The sequence below is a fragment of the Alligator sinensis genome, unplaced genomic scaffold, assembly GCF_000455745.1.
Source record: "Alligator sinensis unplaced genomic scaffold, ASM45574v1 scaffold118_1, whole genome shotgun sequence".
NCBI lineage: Eukaryota > Metazoa > Chordata > Crocodylia > Alligatoridae > Alligator > Alligator sinensis.
The window spans coordinates 4,338,240-4,358,231 of NW_005841850.1; the positions used below are offsets into that span (position 1 = coordinate 4,338,240).

Consider the following 19,992-nt stretch of genomic DNA (forward strand, 5'->3'; position numbering starts at 1 on the left):
GGGCTATGGACATTCTGTCATAAAAAGGGTCGGTTTCTTTCTCTGACTGCTTTCTTCAGTGCAGCTGTGATTAGAGCTAGTCAGAATGTGAGATGAATTCTTCCTGATGATTCTGCTCTTCCAACTGGTGATGGCAGGGAGAAGTGTAGCATGAACTGAATATAGCTACTTTAAATCTAGCTTTAATGTTATCCCCTCTGTCTTCTTTGATTACATGATTGTATATCAACTTTTCCAGAGGATCCCGGCTTCATTCCATGCACAGGATGGAAAGCCAGCCTCTTCAGTTGGGTATTTTCTGGCTTATGGAGGCCTGACTTTGCAACCGAAAGAATGTTCCTTTATCATAGCTATTTTTGTATACCATCATTATTTATATTTTGGGAGCACCTCATGATCCTGACCTGTGTACGGAGGAGCACTGTACAAAACCATGTCCCAAAATGTTGTTCTCGTCTCCCCTTCAATCATAAATCATGTAGTTTTGCTCATCTCCACATGTGTTGAGAAGGCTGCTGCTCCTTTCCCTCTTTGTTGAAATCAGTCTATTCCCCCTGTCATATTATTTTCAAATAACCTTAATCTTTAATCATCGTCTAAGTACATTGAATGTTTCTGTGCCCTCCATGTGCTGAATCTATTGAAATTCATCTGTATTTGTCGTCCAGGTTTAAAGTAGCTGGGATGCACAGCCTTTTTTTTTATTTCCAGCAAAGCCTTTTGCACAGGTTCTCTGGAAACGTTTAATCTGTGTCTGCTCTTTTGTGGATGGCCTTGCCATTCCCCCAGTAAAGAATGTATTTTGTTGACTCTAATGGAAAGAAAGACATGTAATATGTTCTGAAAATTTGACTCAGCTGGGATTCATGCCGAGGCGGCTTATAAATCCATGTTTCAAACATTTATCTCTCTCTGCAGGAAAATCTATTGTGACAAGTAGGCTCATAAAGGCTGTTCTCTAGCCATTTCCTTCTACCTACTGAAATAGAGCTTTTTTTGCCATTACTATATTCAAACAGAGCATGCTTTCTAGCTGTGAAACAAATATAATAATGATCACCTTAGCAGCTTTCATCCTGAAAGATCTTGAAGCACTTGAGGAACTGGAATGTTTCCCCTGCCATTGAAAGGAGGTGCCTCTGGGCTGAAACACGGCATCTATTGAACAGCAAACATAATGCCACAGACCCTCTATAATTAGGTAGCCAAGGATTGATGCAGCCAAGTCTTGTAGGGAGATGGAACGTACACCGATTGCCCAAGTCAAAACTGGCAAGGAGGTGAGGATTAAGGCCCTTTTCTTTAAGGAAAAATGGTATAGATCTTATAACAGCAGCAAGTGATCAGCTCCAGAGTTTTCTCTGTGGTCTGTAGTGGTACCAGCATTGTAACAGCCTCCTCTCAATACCCCAGCTTTAGTGCTGGCATTTCAGTCACTCTTCCCACCTTGAGGTACTTTGGAGCACTCCTATTCGTCACCAGCCTGGGCAGACCTTCCCTGTAGCCTTGTGATGCCAGTTGCTGTGACAAGATGGAGCGTGACTCTTAAACTTCCATGTCCTCTTCTCTGCTGTGTTCAAGCTGAGCAATGCAAACGCAGGGGTGTACGAGGTGCTGCTGAAACCAGGCCTCTTTGGGATCTTCTGGCCTGCAAATAAGACACATCTGAATAAGGCATTTCAGAAGTCTCACAGACAGTCCTCATTAAGCAGGTGTGGGATTGGCAGCTTCCAGCCCTGGTGAAAAAGGATTTATAGGGTTTTTTTTAATTTCCTGTTTCGTTAGTCATTCCTGGCAACCAGTCTCAAACCTGCTATAAACCCGAGCCAAAAGTTTCTGTGAACCCTAGTAAAACCCCAATAAAGTGAGAGCTGCAGCACTACCTCCTGTATTGGTAATGTTCCCTGCTGTCTTAGGGAACATTAGGGATTAGGGGAAGGTCAGCCGTTCTGGAAAACAGAGAGGAGACAGGATCTCCTGTTTTGTAGGAGGCCCAGGGAGCTGCAAGGATTTGTGAATGAATAGCAGTGCCATATTCCTAGGGCCTTTAATAGAAAGCCAAGTGAGCTGGAATGGCAGGGAGAGGAGAGGGAACCAGGGGCCTGCATCTCATGCAGCAAATCTTTGGGGTTCAGAGCTGCTCTGTAGGTTAAGCAGGTTTCCATAGGGGAGAAAGGGACTGATGCTTCAGTAATTAAACTAATTTACAGTTTGCTCAGGCCCAGTAAAGTTTGTGGGTGGGTGTCTGCACAGGTTTGTGTGGAAAGCCCGATTTGCAGCTGCCTTTCTGGCATGGTCAGCGTGGTTGATGACTGTATAATTCCCTACCTCAAAGTGTTATAAAAGTTTTAGCATTTCTTTTTAAACATTTCATCTGATCACAGGGAATTATTTGTCTTGGATCCTTGCCTGGAGCTTCCTTGAATTAAGTAGCAATGAAAAAATGATGTGGGCTTGAAGAATGATGTATTCCAGTGTGTGAGAGAGAGCACCTGCATTTCATGCCCTGAAAAGTACTTCTCTCAGAAAACTGGTGAGGGTTGTTCTGTGCTGTGGATAGCCTTCTGCCACTGCCTTCTCTGACCTGAGGTGGGGAGAGTGCCCTGTGGCTTGCCACGGCAAGATTCAGAACATTTATCTGTATCTTACTAATGATTTGGTCCTGAGGAACGTGAGACAGTTCTTGTGTGTCGGGTTGAAGGGGCTGATTGTTGGAAGGATAGTCCTTCTGTGATTGCCCTGAATTGAGAATTAGGGCATTTGGATTCAGTTCCACACCCTGCCACACACTCCTTAAGTAACCATGGTCATGTCCTTTAATCTCTCCAAGCCTCGGTTTTCCTACCCCCAAAAAGAGGAATAACTTCTATTCTTTTCCTTGCTTCTTCAATTTGATGCACAGTATGCTAGACTGTATAAATGCAGTCTTAGCTGGGGCTTCCTGGGGCTGCTGAACAGTAATATTGGCACTAAGCACTAAAGAAAGTTGAGAGCAATAAAGATGTCTTCTAGTAACTGTTTAAGTTTGTTAGTTCAGGTGGCTTGATACTAAATGTGTGTCCCCTTGGAGCGATTGACCGAAGTCTAATGTCAGACACTTGAATGATGTCAGCCCTTTGAGGCGGCTAGAGTTTCTCGTAAATGTGTTAACTGGGATCACAAATTACAGCAATTGCAAGAGGATGTCAGGTGGGCATGATACTAGATGTTGGTTAATGAAGTTATTGGTAACACAATTATTACAGGGTTTGTCTGTTTATGAAAAATATCGAAAGAGAAGAATGAGCTGCATGATGAAGGTACTGGGCGTTGGGACTCTAGGGCCCCATTCCTAGCATTGGTATAAATTACTGTAGGTGAGAGCCTCTTCAGCCCTAAACTTCTGTGAATGTGTGAGAGACTCTGTGCCTCAGTTTCCTTTTCTGTAAATCTGGGAGGATGATATTGCCATCCCTGATGGTGACAGTTTAGCTAATTCAGGGCATGTTCTGCTTCCTCTCACTCTTTATTTTCTCTCCCTCTCTTCCTTCCCCTATGGAAAAGGGTAAGATCAGATAGGTGCTTTGAGCCAATTTGGCCAGGAAGTCAGTGTGTTGTGGGTGCTGCTTTTTGTGTTGAATACGATTCTTGCACCATTACTTTATTTTTTTCACCATTCCTCTTATTTGCTGTATCCACCTGCTGCATCTTGTCACACACAGGATGGGACCTCACACTCCTTGTATCCGTATTTTGGGTGGGGATTTAATTAGGGTCTGTCTTTCTTTTTCGGAACTGATACAGAGATGAATTGGTAACCTCCCAGGTGCAGATATTTATGCCGGTATAGAGGTGCCTTATCCCATTCTAGCTTCTTCCACCTCCCAAATTGCATTAAGCCATATGCATATCAGCACAGATTTACTGGGTTGACTGTATCCAAGCTATATAGGGGATGGTACCATGTTCATCGTATAGAGCTTCTGAGATGAGAAACACTTCTGAGCAAGGGCAAACATGTCTCATTCCTAGTAGGGTCAATGTTTGCCATGATGGGGTGTCAACCTTGATGCCAGAACCCAAATCAGTAGACTGACTTTTAAGCAGCCCGTATTGATGCTTGTAGAAATTATAGGTTTTGAGAGCGTTTTTCATTCAGAAGTCAATGCTTTACAAAAAGAAGCCAGTATTGCTATTCTCATCTTCCCCAGATGAGGCACAGAGCTGAAGCAAGTTGCCCAGGTCAGCCACTGACCTCAGTAACAGAACTCGACTCCCCTCGTCCCTCACCCAAGGCCATCTCTGCTGGGGCGTGCTGCCTCCCACTTGGGAAGTGTTGGTTCAAGCTAGCTAATGGCAACTGAACAGACAGAGTAGCCTGTTCTTCTAAGCAGCCAGGCCTGGTGTAATCACTGTTTTCCAGAGGCTCCCTGGCAGTTCAAGAGTAGGAAAGTTTTGGGATTGGTTCTTTTGTGCTCCTGCCAAGGCAAACAGCAATCAAGGTTGTATGTCAACAGAGTGGTAAGTAGAGTCCTGGGGAAGGTAATATTTCAGCTTCTGCCTTCCAGATGAGGCCTTCTCTCACTCTTGCTTTCCCTTTTAATTGCTTGTTAATTCTCCAGCTTTCAGTGCTTCACTACTGGCTGGCCTGAAGTCTGATAACCCACTGCCCTCCTACCTGAAAAGGCTCTCGGTTCAGGCTCACGGTTGTTTCAGTTATCATATTTCCTTTTTACTTTGGTGCTTGCCCTGCTTAGAGTGATGACATGAGCTTTATTTATCGTGCTTATTGGTTGGAGCCTTGTTGCAGTGCTGCAGAAGCTGAAGATCAGGCTGCTGGGGGACTGCGACTAGATAATGCAGTCAGTGATTTCTAGCCACTGAGCAGAATCAGCCCTACCTGCTGAGGCCCTGCTGTTGCTCCAGGATCAAACAGAGAATCACACCTCTGGACCATCCATGTAGTCACAGTGCCAGTTTTTCTAGGGATTTTATTTATTTTATTTTTTTTGGCCGTTCTGTTTTCACAGTGCTCAGCACAGTAAGGAACTGGACTGTGACTGGGGCTTCTAGCCAAAATACAAATAATACCAATAAAATACCTACAAGATTTGAAGCTTCCCTTTACACAATTGCATTACCTCCGTTTCTTAGAAACCTTGCCCTCAGGAATCCTTCAGTGCTTAGCCAGCTTGCCTTTCAAACTTTTTATTCTCTACATTAATCAAATTCTCCCCTGCCCCAGCATCGGCAAAATGCTTCCTTCAGGCTCAGGCATGAATTATCGAGGGAGATCATCAATTGAATCCTTTGTAAAATTCTTTTTAGATTCATGTAGGAGCAAGCTAAACTCCAAAGCCCAGCTTAACTTTTTTTTTTTCTCTTGATCTAAGAATGATTCTTCCCTGAAGCTAAGATGCTGATAGTGAGCTGTATTAATGACAGTTTTTCTCTGCCAGTAGTTGACAGATTGTTCTTTGCTCACAGAGGGAATTTCATGGGAGTAGAAAGTTTGCTACTGGAGAAGGAGGCAAAAAATAACCCATGTGCCATAGAAGCAATAGCACCTGTCTTCTGACAGATTGGTGTAGTTTAGTTGCATTCTTTTAGCACTTCAGAATCCAAGTCACTGATCAAGACTCTGGATTTCTTAGTGTTATAAATCCACAACAAAGTCTCTACATCATTATGTCCGATCTAGGAAAGGAATGGGGAGGCTTGCTGAGCTTAGATAGAGCTGTGCTTTGCAGCGCCTTGAAAGGGGAGGCCTTTGAATTGGATTCAAAGGCAAGGAATTGGAATAGTGTTTCTCCCTGAGTATTTTTAAATCTAGGTTTTATGCCCCTGTTGCTAGCCTAGGGATTTTTCCAGTCTGAAACTTTCCTTAGTTCCTTAAAATGCCAGCAATTAAAACCAAGGTGAGATCCAGCAGATGTGAAAGCCTGTCATTCATCAGGAAATCATGGGTTTCTGCATAGCTGCTAGAAGGGAGGGATGGATCTGACTGAAGTAAAAATGGGACTATCTGAATAGAGTCAGAAGAAAAAAAGAATTGGTTTAATGGAGATGAGTTTAAACTGGCTGAGGGGAAAAGATGGAAAGACTTGGTCACTGAACTCTAGCAGGTGGCCTTTCACAGGATACCGGGCTAAGGTTAGCACCCTGGACCAAGGCTTTGGGTATTTGAGCTCAATATCTGGCTCCGTCACAGACTTCTGCCGTGCCCTTGAGCCAGTCATTGGATCTTCTGGGGCCTTCATTTTCCTTTTGTGAAACAGGGATAATGATGCTTTCTTTCTCCTACTCTGCCTGCCTTGTCTAGCTAAATCACAAGTGGCTGGGGTCAGGGGCTGTCTCTTCCCATATGTTTGTACTGTGTCTTGCACACTTGGACTCTGATCTCAGCTGGAGCCTCTGGACAGGTGGTTATACTGTTATTGTGTGTTGTACCGAATCTGCATGTTAACAAGTTGCCCCCTTTAAAGTGCTTTGCCTCTTGTTCATGTTTAGACGCATGGGAATAACATAAGGTGTGCTCATTCCCTTGCTCTTCAAGCATTATTACCTTAATTCAAATCCTGTATATGTTGGGGACATCTCTTCAGTCTGCTTCTAAGAGATCTGGGATGAGAATTTCAAAGCAGGGTGGGGGTGTTAGCTGTGCTGCTCCTGCATTTGCCACACACAAAACATAGCATGTTCCCTTTGAAAATAGACCTGCTTTTGTCAATTTGACCCACCTGGAAAGAGGTGCTGTGTCAGGACATATTTGTCTGAGATGTTGCTGCAAAATGTCACTGCCTAGCACCATCGCCCTCAGCCATTTGCAGTCAGTCTTGTCTTGTGGGTGGTTCTCCCTGCCAGACTCACTGAAAGGTCATGGTAAAATGGTGAACCATCATCAGAGCTGTATAGGGAGGCTGGGCCTGCAAAACTCCACTGTGCAACTGGAGGAGGAAGTGTGGGGAAGAGGGTTCTCATAGCTCCATATGTCCATTAAATATGCAGATTAAGGCAAATACCTGCATTGTTGAAGAAGGCTGTACAGGGCATGGAAACTTGTGCTATGGACTTCATTTACAGGAGGCCACTCTGGTTTAGTGGCTACTCAAAAATATCATTTCAGTCTTTGAAATAGAAAGAATTCTCAAGAAGGGGTGGGGGAAATCTCTGATTTTGCCATGCTAGTAAAGTCCCTTTAGGATCTGAGAGTCAAGCCCACTGCTTTTCTTTTCATCTATCTACATTATTAAAGGACCCAGAGACAAAATACCTGCCATCTGTTACACCTCTGCATGCCCACGCTCTGCAAATGAGGTCCCTGTGATGCCTGTCTTCAGCAGGCGTGCGTAAGTATAACTGGTTGGAACTTGGTGAGCACCAGGATAGTGGAACCCAGCCTGTGCCCTGAGCTGTGTTGGCTACTGGAGCAAAATGCAGCCAAAATTGGTTGCTGTCGCCAACTTCAACAGATCTGACTCTAAAAATGTGTGGGACCAGCGCTGCAAGAGAAAGCACAAACCCCATGTGGTTTTTGGGATAGTTTTTTCAACTGCATGTTAAATATCCATCTGCCCCGGACAAATGACTTTGGAGCACATACTGCTAGTGTGTGCCACTAGCACTAGGAGTTGCTAGTGTGTGCCAAAGCCCAGGCTGGCAGTTCTTCACTGCTCCCATCCCCTGCTAAACCCAGGGTTTAGCACCTTCATTTCAAGTGAATGGTCAGTCTGGGGCAGAGCAGGAGGCAGAATCTCTCCCAAGACGGGTGAATTCCCTCCTCATTGGGCTGCTCTGCCTCAGTAATCTGGAGGCTGGTTGTGAGCAGCACAAGGTGTGCGCTGTTTCATGCTTCGTGTCCCAGACTCTCCCGGGTTTGCAATTTGCTGATTTCTTTTTGCTGCCAGGAAACCAAGGAAATCACCAGCCTTTTATCTGATCCATTGTTTTGTCCTCATTTAGCACGAGCATGCACATGTAGGGTTTTTTGAGTGATGTCCGCGTGATTGTTATGTTAAAGGGAGCTGTGACTGGAAATGGCTTTTAACTGTACAGTGAAGGAGTGCCACAAAATAATCCTATTCTGTAGATGGAGTAAGCAGTATCCAAACAGTGTTACTGTTGGATCCTGCAAGAAAGGGTTTGCTGTCACCCCTCTACTGCTGAGATACAGCAGGGTGATGTATCTGGGCTTTCTCTTTACACAGGGCAACAAAAACCCAAAGTAATGAAAGCACAAAGTAAATACAAGGAGACAGGCAAGAGTAAAGAGAAAAGTTATCTCCCTTGGGCTTTTGCTCTGCAGAGCTGATAAAACTGGCATGCAAAATTCCTCCATCTACTTCTTGTCTTTTTGTTTCAGGTAAAACAGATCATGGAAGAAGCTGTCACCAGGAAATTTGTGCATGAAGACAGCAGCCACATCATCGCCTTATGTGGTAAATGACAAATTTGCAAATGAGTTTGGCTGATGCTAAGTTGTCCTGTTTTTATTGTAAAATTAAATGTCTGCCCCCCTCCCCCTGGGGTTATAAAAACCCCATTACTGTGTTGCAAAGGCAGAGCTATGAATATTACTGAAGTCAGGGAATTCAGAATTCAAGCCCCTGTCTTGGCTTTAGTTTGAATTTTTGGGGGGGGGGCTACATTACAGTAAGGTCTGGAATCAGGTTCTGTCGTGTCCGAAGAGTGAAAGTAGAAATATTCTACTGGACAGTTTGAGTTGAAATTTGGCATACTTGGGTTCTGTTGTTGGTTCTGCCACTGACTTGTTCTTTGACCTTGGCCAAGCCACCTATTTTTGTTCCCCTCCCTCCTTCTGCCTGAGTTGCATATCCGGATAACCTTTTGAAGCATAGAATGGTCTCTTTACTACTTGTTTGGACCATGCCCAACACAATAAGACTTCAATCACAATAGCATTCTCATGAAAGGCTATATCCCAGAGACTGAGCATGCAGGTTGTGAAACAGTACTTAGCTTATCTATGTCTGCTTTTCTTTTGCCAGAATTGGGGTAGAGTAGCTACCTATTCCTTCTAGGACTTTTGGGAAGACTGACTGCTTGCACCGCACTTGGAGAATACAGAATGCTCTATGTGAGCTAGCGACTATTGGTACAGTAAAAGCTCTGTTATCCGGCATCCCCTGGGAATGGGGCATGCCGGTTAATCAAATATGCCAATTAATCAAATGTGCACCATTTGGTGCACTCCCCGGCGTCAGCGTGCCAGGGGACAGGGAGGGGGCCCCCGTGCAGGCTGCTTTACCCTGCGCGGGCTGCTTTGCCATGGGTTGAAGAAGTGGCAAAGAAAAACTTGGCTTGCGGCAGCGAAATGGGAAGTCTCCCGGAAGTGGTACTTCTGGTTTCACTTTTTCCGCGTCCCTCAGATGCCAGTCAATAGAGTTTTCTGGCTAATAAAGGGCCGGTTAACACAGCTTTTGTTGTATGCGGTTTTGCTGCCTTTCAAGTAGTCTGTGAAGGACTTCAGAAGGACCCTTTGAAAAGGGAGCTGTCAGAGAGGTTTGGATAGCGAGGAGTTGTTACTGAGCAAGCTACAACTTTGTGCTGGGGAACTTTTTCTGGTGCTTGCAAATTTTAGTTTGAGATGCTGAAAGTAACATGGGAAAAGTGGATGCTCAGCCTTCTTCCCCGTAATGGGGATTGGGCATTCCTATTTCTTAGGCAGCTTTGAAAATTCCAGCCTGGGCTTTCATATGTGTAGTGAGGTCGTTTGCATCTATGTTTTACCTGAAATTTTTCTAGATCAAAGACCTATGTTTCAGGTAACCAGGCTGTCTAAATGAAGGGTGCATTGATTCCTCCCGCACCCTCCACCCCCACTTTGCCTCTCTTTATTCAGGACCTACATTCCTTTTTTCCTAGCTACATTGATTTTTTTTTCTTTTCTTCTGCTTCCGCAAAACTGAGTAACTTAATGAATAGAAGTTCAGGCTTGATGAAAATACGTAAATCACTACCTTTTGACTGCTCATCCCAATTTTGCAGTGTCTCTCCTGAATATAGCACTCCTGTCCATAATTAAAAATGTATCAGTGAAATCTAATAAAGATTCCCACTAAATAATTCTAATACTTTCTTGCTTGGCCATTCCTCTGGGTCAGATTTATGTGTTTTGCAATACTGATGACTTCAACCCTGATGTGAAGCAGCTGAACCTGGCAGTGCTAGAGAATCGCCTGCTAAATTCTTATTACAAAAGTTGCTGTAAAGCAGAGGTTGCTATTCCTGTGCTTGGTGGGGGTAGGGGCTCAACTTGTCATTTTTACTACTGCATGAAAATCGAGGCATCGGACAACCTATAGCTGCATTATCCAAGATGATTAATGCATTAAAAAGTAAACAAAGAAGTATAAACATTGGGATGCAAATCCTAGATTAAAAAAAAAATCTTTGGGGAATTTGAGTGTCAAACTACTTGCCAGTGTTTGGCGTTGATACAAAAAAGTGAGAAGAGAAACAGCACTACCAAGTAGTGCTGGGGATTAAAATTGCTTGTAATTTCAAAGGGTTATTTGCCCCTGGATTCTTTGTTCCTGTCTACTGATACTTTAAATTTGGAATTTAACCAAGGAAGGTACTTGAGAACCTTTGCAGAATATTTATCAAAAATGCTGCTCCGGAATTTCCTAGACCACGAGTTCTGCAGCCAGAAATATCCAGTGAAGTATAGATAATCGCAGAGAGGTGAAGTAGAGGAAGCTGAAGCTGGATTTGAAAACAAGAGTGTTCTTTAAAGGAGTTGAGCATTGATGCATGTTCCTGAATGCAGAATTCTAATAATGCGTTTCTTTTGCTAGCAAGATTTGTGTCTGGAAAACAGGATTTGTCTGCCCGCTGTCATTCTTGTACCTGCGCATTATTAGCATATGGCAGGGGATTTCCTAGGGCAGTGGGGCCAACTTTGTTTGGCAGGCAGGCCACAAAAATAAACCCCACACCCTCCTTAAGTCCCCGCTCTGTTCCTCTTCCCCTGCCTGATCTGCTGCTCTGCTTTCTGCTTCCTGCCCTGTGCTCCCTGTCCACTCTGCTGCCCTGTTTTGTGTTTCCTGCTCTATCTGCCACTGTGTGCGCCCTGCCCCCCTGATGTGCTACGTGCCACACATAGAGGCTACCTATGTGACTTGTGGTACACGTGTCACAGTTTGGCCATCCCTGTCCTAAGGTATCTCAATAATTTCCATAGAAGTTACTGGCCAGGGCCTGAGACTGTAAACCTGGGCAGGGAATGTCTCTTGCTATATGGATATATTGGACCTGCAGCAGGAGCTGCATTGCCAACCCTAACTGTTTAAAAAAAATCATCAGACTTTAACCAAAAACAGCTTTACATTTGCCTTCTGGTTCTGAGCCTCTGAGCTTCATGCATCTTGGCTCTCTTTCTTTTTTGCACCTAGACAGCTGCTTAATTGAGATTTTCATGTAATCCCTTGACTCTAGGTCTGGAGCCTCAAGGATATCACTGGGTATTATAAGTCTTGTGAAAACGCAGCACAAGTTGGCAGTGTTGCTGTGCAGCCTTGATCTCAGTTGGGGGCCCGCTGGGCACTATTGTAATAATAATAAACCAGTCTAAGATGAGTCTGGTTGCCTCTCAAAATAATGTTCAAAGAGAGTACCTGCAGCAAGAGCTAATGCTTAGACACAGATATAAAATCTGCAGTAAATCTCTTATTTGTTCCATGCAGACTAGATTTCATAGACATTTGGGCTGGAAGGGACCCTAGAAGATCGAGTCCAGCCCCCTGCCCCAGGGGCAGGAAGTCAGCAGGGATCATAGGATCCCAGCAAGATAAGCATCCAAATGTGTCTTGAAGGCGTTCAAAGTGGGTGCTTGAACTACCTCTGACGGCAGTCTACTCCAAACCTTGGGGGCTCGGACAGTGAAGAAGTTCTTTCTTATGTCCTGCCTGAATCGGTCGCAGCAGAGTTTGTGACCGTTTGATCTTGTCTTCCCTCGGGGTGCTCTGGTGAACAGACGGTCCCTCAGATCCTGATGAGCACCCCTGATAAACTTATAGGTGGCCACCAAATCACCCCTGAGCCTGCACTTTTCCCGGCTGAAGAGTCCCATGGCTCTCAGCCTCTCATCATAAGGTCTGTTTTCCTGACCTCTGATCATGCGGGTGGCTCTCCTCTGCACCCTCTCAAGCTTCTCCACATCCTTTTTGAATTGTGGAGCCCAAAAATGGATGCAGTACTCCAGCTGTGGCCTCACCAAGGCCGAGTACAATGACGTCCTGGGATTTGCTTGAGAAGCATCTATGGATGCGAGCCAGCGTTTTGCTCGCTTTACTAGCTGCAGCATCACATTGAAGGCTCATGTTCATCTTGTTGTCAGTCATCACCCCCATGTCCCTTTCATCCTGAGACTACACTCAGGCTGTAATGAATCTTACCTTGTTTGAATTCCTTTATCACAAAGGGAACATTAGATAATGGAACATCTATGTACTGGGAGGAGGAAAGGCAGCTGTTGCTCTCATAGATTTGTTCATCCAAAATTCAGCAACACCAAGACTTTCCTGTTGCTCCCTCTTGTTCCCTACGGGGCTCTTGTTCTGATTGAGTAATATTGTGTAGGGTTTAAAGAAGATGCAACCCTTCATTTAGGCAGCCTGCTGTTGCTAAGCAGGCCTGCTTAGGAAAAGAAAGCATTCCAACTTGAAGCAGGGCTGCTGCTTTGAATGAAAGAAGAGATGCTAATTAACTTTATAACAGGAGCAGGTGAAGCTGAATGTTTTGATATCACTTTAGCTAATTGAATGGAGGAACGATAAGGTTTCCAGCAGATTTGGCTACAAGCTGCCTGCCTGGGTCCTTCCTTGATTTTTTCCAACTTTGCATGTCTCTCCAAGAGACGATTTATTCGTCGTCTATTTAAAACCAGCCCCACACGGTGTGTGAGTCATTTGCCGCAAATCTTCTTTTTATAAATATAGAATTCTTGTGAATCATTTTACTCTCCTGCAAAGCTGAGTTTAGCAAGAGCCTCTCTAAACATGCTGTGATTACTTTGCAGTCCCTGTACGTGTGGCAGCAACTGCAAGTCCACCCAGCTTTTGCTTGGCTACAAATTGCTTCGGGGACTTGGCAAACATATACCACTTTTCCCCACTTGCTTATCTGCTGCACTCTCTCTGCAGGATGGGGCATGGTGACAGACTCCTTAATGTGTTTTGCTAGGACAGGAGAGGTATGAGTTCATGCCCCCTTTGGACTTGTGTTGAAGGCTGCCTCCACTTGACCCAGCTGGGCATTTAGGCGGTAGAGTCCAAGGAAGCTGGACACAATGCTAGTTATGTTGCTCCTGTGTGAACCATAGAACTGGGTGTGCCTTAACCATGCTAGCCTGACATGGGCAAGCCTTTGAGTTTGACCTGACTGTCTCTGGGTCTAAGTGCCAAAGATTTTTTGGAGAGCCCAAGTGGGAATGCAGAGTACTGTAACCGTTAGAGGCTGCTGAGGACCCCTGTTTCACCCCAGGATCCAAGGGGCTATGGAATTCTACTGGATATTGATTTATTGGTTCATTTTGCACATGTTCTCCTGGACTGTTTGTTCCTGTCTTAGGATCAAAATTGTGGAGATTGCAGAGATCTTCACTTCGTCAAGTGAACTGGAATAGGCCTGATAAAGGAAGCTGCCATCTTTGTTCCTTGCACTGCATGGTTAGGGCCCTGGAGTGGGGAACTAACCTCCCGTTGTTTAACTAGTTTTCCATGAGCTGCTTTTGTGTTATCCATGAGCAAAGCAGGGTTATGCAAGTTGTGATGAATCTTCCTCCATCAGTCCATTGCCCCATGCTGGGGCAGTGCTGCAGCTGTACAGATGGAGAAAGCATTGGACCAAATGATGTCTCTGCAAGCCAAATGCCACCTTGACACAGTGCCTTTCAGTGTGTAGGGTAGTGAGTATCTCATCCCTCACTTGCTAAAGAAAAATGATGTTCAGGACCAGGGACAGCTCACAGAAGGTCCACATTTAAGCCTAGTAATTAGGCAACCTCTGTTTTTCCGTGCCAGTTGGAGAGGGCTGTTGTAACCATAATGGCTGTGGTATTTTTAAGCTGGCAGTGTTCATCCATGTGATCTGACTAAGAGACGAGCCAGTATTGACTTTGTCGTCATTGTGAAGAAGCTGGACCCAGACATTTGTGTTTTCAAACCTATTTATAACCCAGTTATGATGCCTCTATTTTCTTTGGCCACATATGGTTTTTAGACCTCAGTTATGTGACTCAAAGTGTTTGCTCTGCTAGAGCAAGGCACCTTTTTTCCACAGTATAACGTGGCCTAATGAATAGCACGGTGGAGCAAGGATAACATTGCCAATAGGCTATTGACGAGTGATGGAGTCCTTCTGAATTATGTTAATGGAGAAGAAATGAATGATGCCTGTCCTTGGTTTGCTTTTCCTCCACCCACAGCTACAGAGTGATGAACAGTGATACAGTGCATAGTGTGGGTGGGTGGTTGGGGGTGGGAGTGTTGGGGCAGGAAGGAATGAGTCAGCCTGAAAAATCTAAGCAGTCGCTTTGCAACTAAGCTAAGGATCCATTCCCAAACTGTAAAGTCTTTGGGGCAGAAACTGTTTTATATCATTGTACAGTGTCCAGAACAGCGGATTCCAAAATGTGCCTTTGCTGGGTGATAATAGCTCGTAGTCATCTCTAGACACTGTGATTTTAAGCGTGTGTGCGCATTGTTTGTAGTGTTAGCTCCCTCTCAGTGACAGCCCCATTGCATTCAGTTTTGCAAATATTCTATTTTTATATCTATTATTAAAACAACTGGCAAGATCAATGCTAGAATCATGGAGATTTTTACAGTGATCTTTGCTTTGACTTGACTTTTAGCAGATTGTGAATTTAGGGGTAGCCCATACCTTGACTTCTAGCAATTACATTCACTTGTTAGATCACATACTTCTGTTTCATCCTATGGTGTATAGAAACTTTTTTACTTTATTATTTCTTTACCTATTAACTTTTTCAGGACTTGCCCTAAGGAGATGAGATCTAGCCAAGCTAGCAAAGAGACATGTTCTTTCAAGCTTAGTGTGCTTGTTTTTGGGTCACTCTCTGCAGCTTGTCTCCCTCTGCAACAAACATATTTAATGCTGTAAGCCTGATAAGAGTAAAATGCCTTCACATATCTTTATTTCCAGACTTGGTTTAATATATTTGGAGTCTGAAGGCTCAATCTCTGTGTGTGCTGGCAGCTTTTTAGGTGCAGAGCAAGCAGTTTATTACAAGACTGCACTTCTTCAGATCTGCTGCTGCTGTAACAACTGTGTTTATATTGACAAAAGGACTCTGACCTGCTTAGTAATAAAACTGGATCCTTTAAATGATGATCACATGTTGATTTATGTGATTTATAGGGATCAAAAACTTTACTCGGGCAAAACTCCGACTGTAGGGGATGAAAGAAAAAAGACCTTTGGATTTGGGCTGTAGAAAATTGTTGATGTGGGTCGATGCATGTAATCACTGCTGAAGCAAATCAGCTAAAATATGGTAGTGTTCCTCATTAGAAAAAAATGAGCATCCCAGAAACATCCCCTGTGATTAGGAGCAGTTAGCAGTTTCTGAGATGAAATGAACAGTGAAGCAGGATTAATGAAAATGAGACATGACTCTTCATCCCTGCTTCACCTGAGTGGGTCTGTCGCAGGATTGGACCCATTTTTTGGCTGTAATTTTCAAGCTGCACCTGTATTCATTGTGCTGAGGCCAGAGCTACAGGACAACAGGCAACAGGACTCCTGTGGCCTTGTCCCCATCTTCCCTCTGGCCCCAGACAAACTGAAGTCAATGGTACGCCCTGCTGAGCACCTCTTGTCATTAGCTGGAATTGAGGCACTCTCAGCAGCCTGCAGAATTGGGTCCATGGAGGCTGCAGCCCTGGTTCATTCACAAAGTTTGCCAGCCATTCAGTCTACCTTTGCACCTAAATTGCATTCAGATTGCACCCCCTGTCCTCACCAGGGCTTGGCCATGAAAGTATGTGGGTGCTAGTGGGTCTTCATTCACCCTTTATTTAAAAGCATCACCAGACAGGTAACTTGGAAGTGTCCCAGAGTGCACTTACAGCTGGTGTGAACCTAGGCTGTTTATGGCTTGAATTTGCCATGTTCCTTCTCATATCCCTCCCCTATTCCCCCAGCTATACCCCATATATTCCTGGGGCCCAGTTTCCATCCCTTTCTATGTCCTTTTCACCCACAGGTTGTTGTCTGCCCTATATGGTGATGACCTAGTACTTGGGAGGAAGCCAGGATGCAGGTTAAGTGAGGGGAGACCAATGAAACTGTTTGCAGGGAGGGAAGCCAGAGGCAGCCTGCACCGATGGCCACTCATTAACCCTGAAAGGTATTGAGTGCTGCCAGCTGGCTTCAAGGGAGGCAGGGAGCACTCAGGAGCTGGAAGGACCTGCATGTCTGCAGACTTGGAGTCACGCCGATCTTGGCAGCACCAAAGTGAGATGCCCTAGTTCTGAGGAGCTGGTCAGGTGTCTCAAGCACACTCGTTAGCAGGGAACTGGCAGGATGGACCTGAACATTATAGGATCATAGGAAAGTTGGACTGGAGGGGACCTTGCAAGGTTATCTAATGCAGTCCCCTACTCAGGGCAGGATCATCCCTGGCTAAACAATCCAAGCCATGTTTCTTCCCTTCCTACTTCTCTTTATAACTGGACCCTTGAAATCTGACTTTGCTCTGTATCTATTCTGGGCTTCTTTCCCTTTGCATTCATTTCTAACCTGCACGTGCACTGTTTTGTTGGGGAATGGTGCCCTGCACTCACTAGCCTCTGGGTATCTGAAGCTGTCGAAAACACAGAGCAGATCCTAAGCGTGTGTTTATGGAGCAGATCCTCACAGTGGAGGAATTATCAGATCCTGCATCAATCCCAGTTACTTGACTTTTATGTGACTGCCCAGTGTGAATGGCCAAAGCACCCCAATTGCTCTGAAGTGGCCCCTGTTCCTTCTGTGGTAGCTTTCTCTCACTTGAAACCCGCAAACATAAATCTATATGGTACAGGTTCAGCCAGGCAGGTTCAGGATTAGGGTGGAGCCCCCTTTGCCAGCATCCAGGGCTTTCCTTGCCCACACCTTGGCCCCCATGCTGGGGTAGTGTGTCATGTTCTAGAGCCCACAGGACTTTGCTACTAGGCGAGTTACTCTGTCCACCCAAAAAATCAAGCAAATAAAGTCAGTTAGGCCCTATGGCTCTTCAGAGTGACTCCTGGTAAAGCCAGCACCCACAGACATCCTTGTCTCTGGGATTGCCTGTTTCCTTAGGGAACTGGTTCTGAGGATTTTTTTTTCAGCCTGGGTTCCTTAGAGCCGTTTCCCTAGTAACATCATCTGATTTGCCTGTGGACCGTGCCTCGCTTTTTGAGCCGAGCATGTTCTCAGCAGACCTCCCCCCTCCCTCTTCCGGCATCCTTGTTTATTTTGGGCTTCTAAAAGTTTGGAGATGGCTTTGTCTGTCGGAAAGACTGATCCTCCGGCCCCCACCAGCTTGCCTGTTTGCTAAATGAGGGGTGGTTGAAGCTCCTGGGTCCTGCCCTGGTAATAATTATCTGATGTGTGTTTGACCAGTAGTGAGTAAGCAGGCACTTCCAGTTCAGTGAAACCTGCCTTGCATCTCCCCAACCACCTGCAGCCTTTTTTTTCACTCAGTGGCCAATTCATAGGAAGCGACAGGGATGCGGAGATGTTACCAAAGAACTAAAAACCTGCCGAAACTGTTTCCAAGCACCAACCGCAAACACTGAAGAACATGACCTGTTTGTAAATGAATCCCAGGGCAAGTGTCAGGCTTAGATTCTCAGCCTGACATAAAAAACTGCTGCAGTGAAATCCAAGCATAAAAGGATACAAACAAAAAGGTAGGGAAGGGGAGTCTGGTGGGGAAACCAGGGGGATGCTCTCTTCCTTGCAGTGAGGTCTGATGTGCCAGCATAGGAGTGCTGCAAGGCATTCATAGCATGCTTGTGTGGGTAAAGGAACCGCGGGACAAAATATCACTGATTAACCAAAGGCTGCAGGGCCTCAGCTCCCTCACCTCTCCAAGAAAAGAAGGGATTGTGATAAATTTGCTCCTGTGTCCTGGCCAAATTCCTGCTTGGGTAATTCTGTGCTACCTGGGCATTTCAATGGCAGACTTCTTTCTTTGAACTATCAGTAGCAGTGCTCTGCTCCACTGCCTCACCCCAGCACCAGGAGTGATGGGCTTCAGTCACTTCTGCACAGAATGCTTAATAACGCATTGCCTTCTATGTTACAGGGGTGAAGGTTGTAGCTGTGTTGGTCTAAGGACATAGGCAGACAAGGTTCTTCGGGTAAAGATGATATCTTTTATTAGACCAACCAGGAAGAGCACACGCCAACTGCTGAAACTTCCTTAGCCTGATGAAGGGTTTTTGAACCCGAAAGCTTGCTTAATAACTGTTTTCCAACTATTTAAGTTGGTCTAATAAAAGATATCAGATTCACCCGAAGAACCTTGTCAGCCTATTGCCTTCTATGTGGCATTTTCTACGGGAGACTCTCAAAGGACTTTGCAAATGCTCCTTCATTAAAACTGGGCTTCCTGTGAAATAGGGAAGGATTTTTTCTCTTGCAGATGGGGAAACTGAGGCCCATGTCCGTGCAGTAGCTAAAAACTACCCTTGCACAAATGCAAGCCTATGATAGCTACCTTGGAGACTAGGAGATAGTCCTAGTGCTCTGAAAACTGGCCTTCCAGAGCTTGTGGTTCACATTCTGAATTTTTCTGGTTTGCTCAAAGCCAGCTTCTTTATGCTGTGCTTATCCAAGTCTTTCATTCCCTCTATTTTTTTTAAATATCTTTTTTTAAAATTTAAGTACTGAGAGTTCGAAGGAAAGCAGCGACCTGCCAAATAATTTCTTTACCCCAGATTTACAAAGCCACCTCAGATTATGCTATTATAAGAGCTGCTTTCTTTTTAAATAAAGCGTCTTTCAGAAGCTTTCAATGGCATTTTTTTTAAATTAGAATTTTAATATGATTCAAAGGGCTGTGTCTTAGTTACAGCAAATGTATTTAATATGTATGAAATGAGGTCTGCTGTTCCATCCCTGTGCCAGGGATTTGGGCTCAGGGCTTTAGCTCAGCTGGTGGACACAAAATATTTAGGGTTATAGTTTTTTGCCTGTGTAGCCAGAGCCTGAAGCAGGGTGGGGGTGTGCATGTTTACCATCCATGTTGGCAAAATTTCCATGGCTGTGGCTAAGAGTGACTCTGGCAGTGAGGGCTTCCAAATCCCCTGAACCTTCAAAGGAGTCCCCTGAATCCTTTTTCCCCTTAGAGGGGTGAGGTAGGATGGATTGGGGCTTGGAGGGCTCAGCTCTGGTGTCAGTGGGAGCCCAGGGGTCTGATAGGGAGGATGAGGGTTAAGACCAACCCCAGCCCAACTCCCATATTCTTTCTTTGTACATGGAACCAGAACTGAAATGATTCAAAATAGTGCTTTCCAATAAGAGGTGCTATTTTGGGGTGTTTCAGCCACCTTTTGGAATGTTTTAAAGGGCTCATATTTGTGTCCAGCTGCCCTTTTGGAATGCTTCAAAGGCATTTGAAACATTTTAATCGTGCTGTGTGTCCATACCCTCGCAGAGGAAAACCACAGTCCTTGCCCACAAGAAATCTGCATTTGACATTCACAGCCCAATGTATGTTCTTCCAAAGGTGCTTTTACTTAACACCTGCTTGGCGCTTCTTGAATGTTGTCATTGGTGGTTTACTGATGCTGTTTTAGTCTGTGATACCCAGGAAAGCTTTTCTCCTTCTCTTGGTGTTGCAAATATTGATCCTTTCTCATTTTTCTCTCTTGCCTTTTTCCTTTTTGTGCTCTGACCAGTTTCCTTACAGTATTAACTCAGATGACATCTTTTTGTATGAGCCTGGGTTTTCTTTTCTTGGTTTTAAAGAAGTTTAATGAGGGTGGAGTTCCA

General features: G+C 44.8%; 1 protein-coding gene across 1 annotated transcript in view; it reads left to right on the forward strand.

The window, feature by feature from the left end:
- SGSM2 (small G protein signaling modulator 2) overlaps window positions 1-19,992 on the forward strand; it is a 101,610-nt gene continuing 81,618 nt past the window's right edge. The window contains exons 1-2 of the mRNA XM_025210700.1: window positions 1-28; window positions 8,342-8,417. Of these exons, the coding sequence (XP_025066485.1) occupies window positions 8,354-8,417 (64 nt within the window). The 5' untranslated portion in view covers window positions 1-28; window positions 8,342-8,353. The remainder of the gene's footprint in view (window positions 29-8,341; window positions 8,418-19,992) is intronic.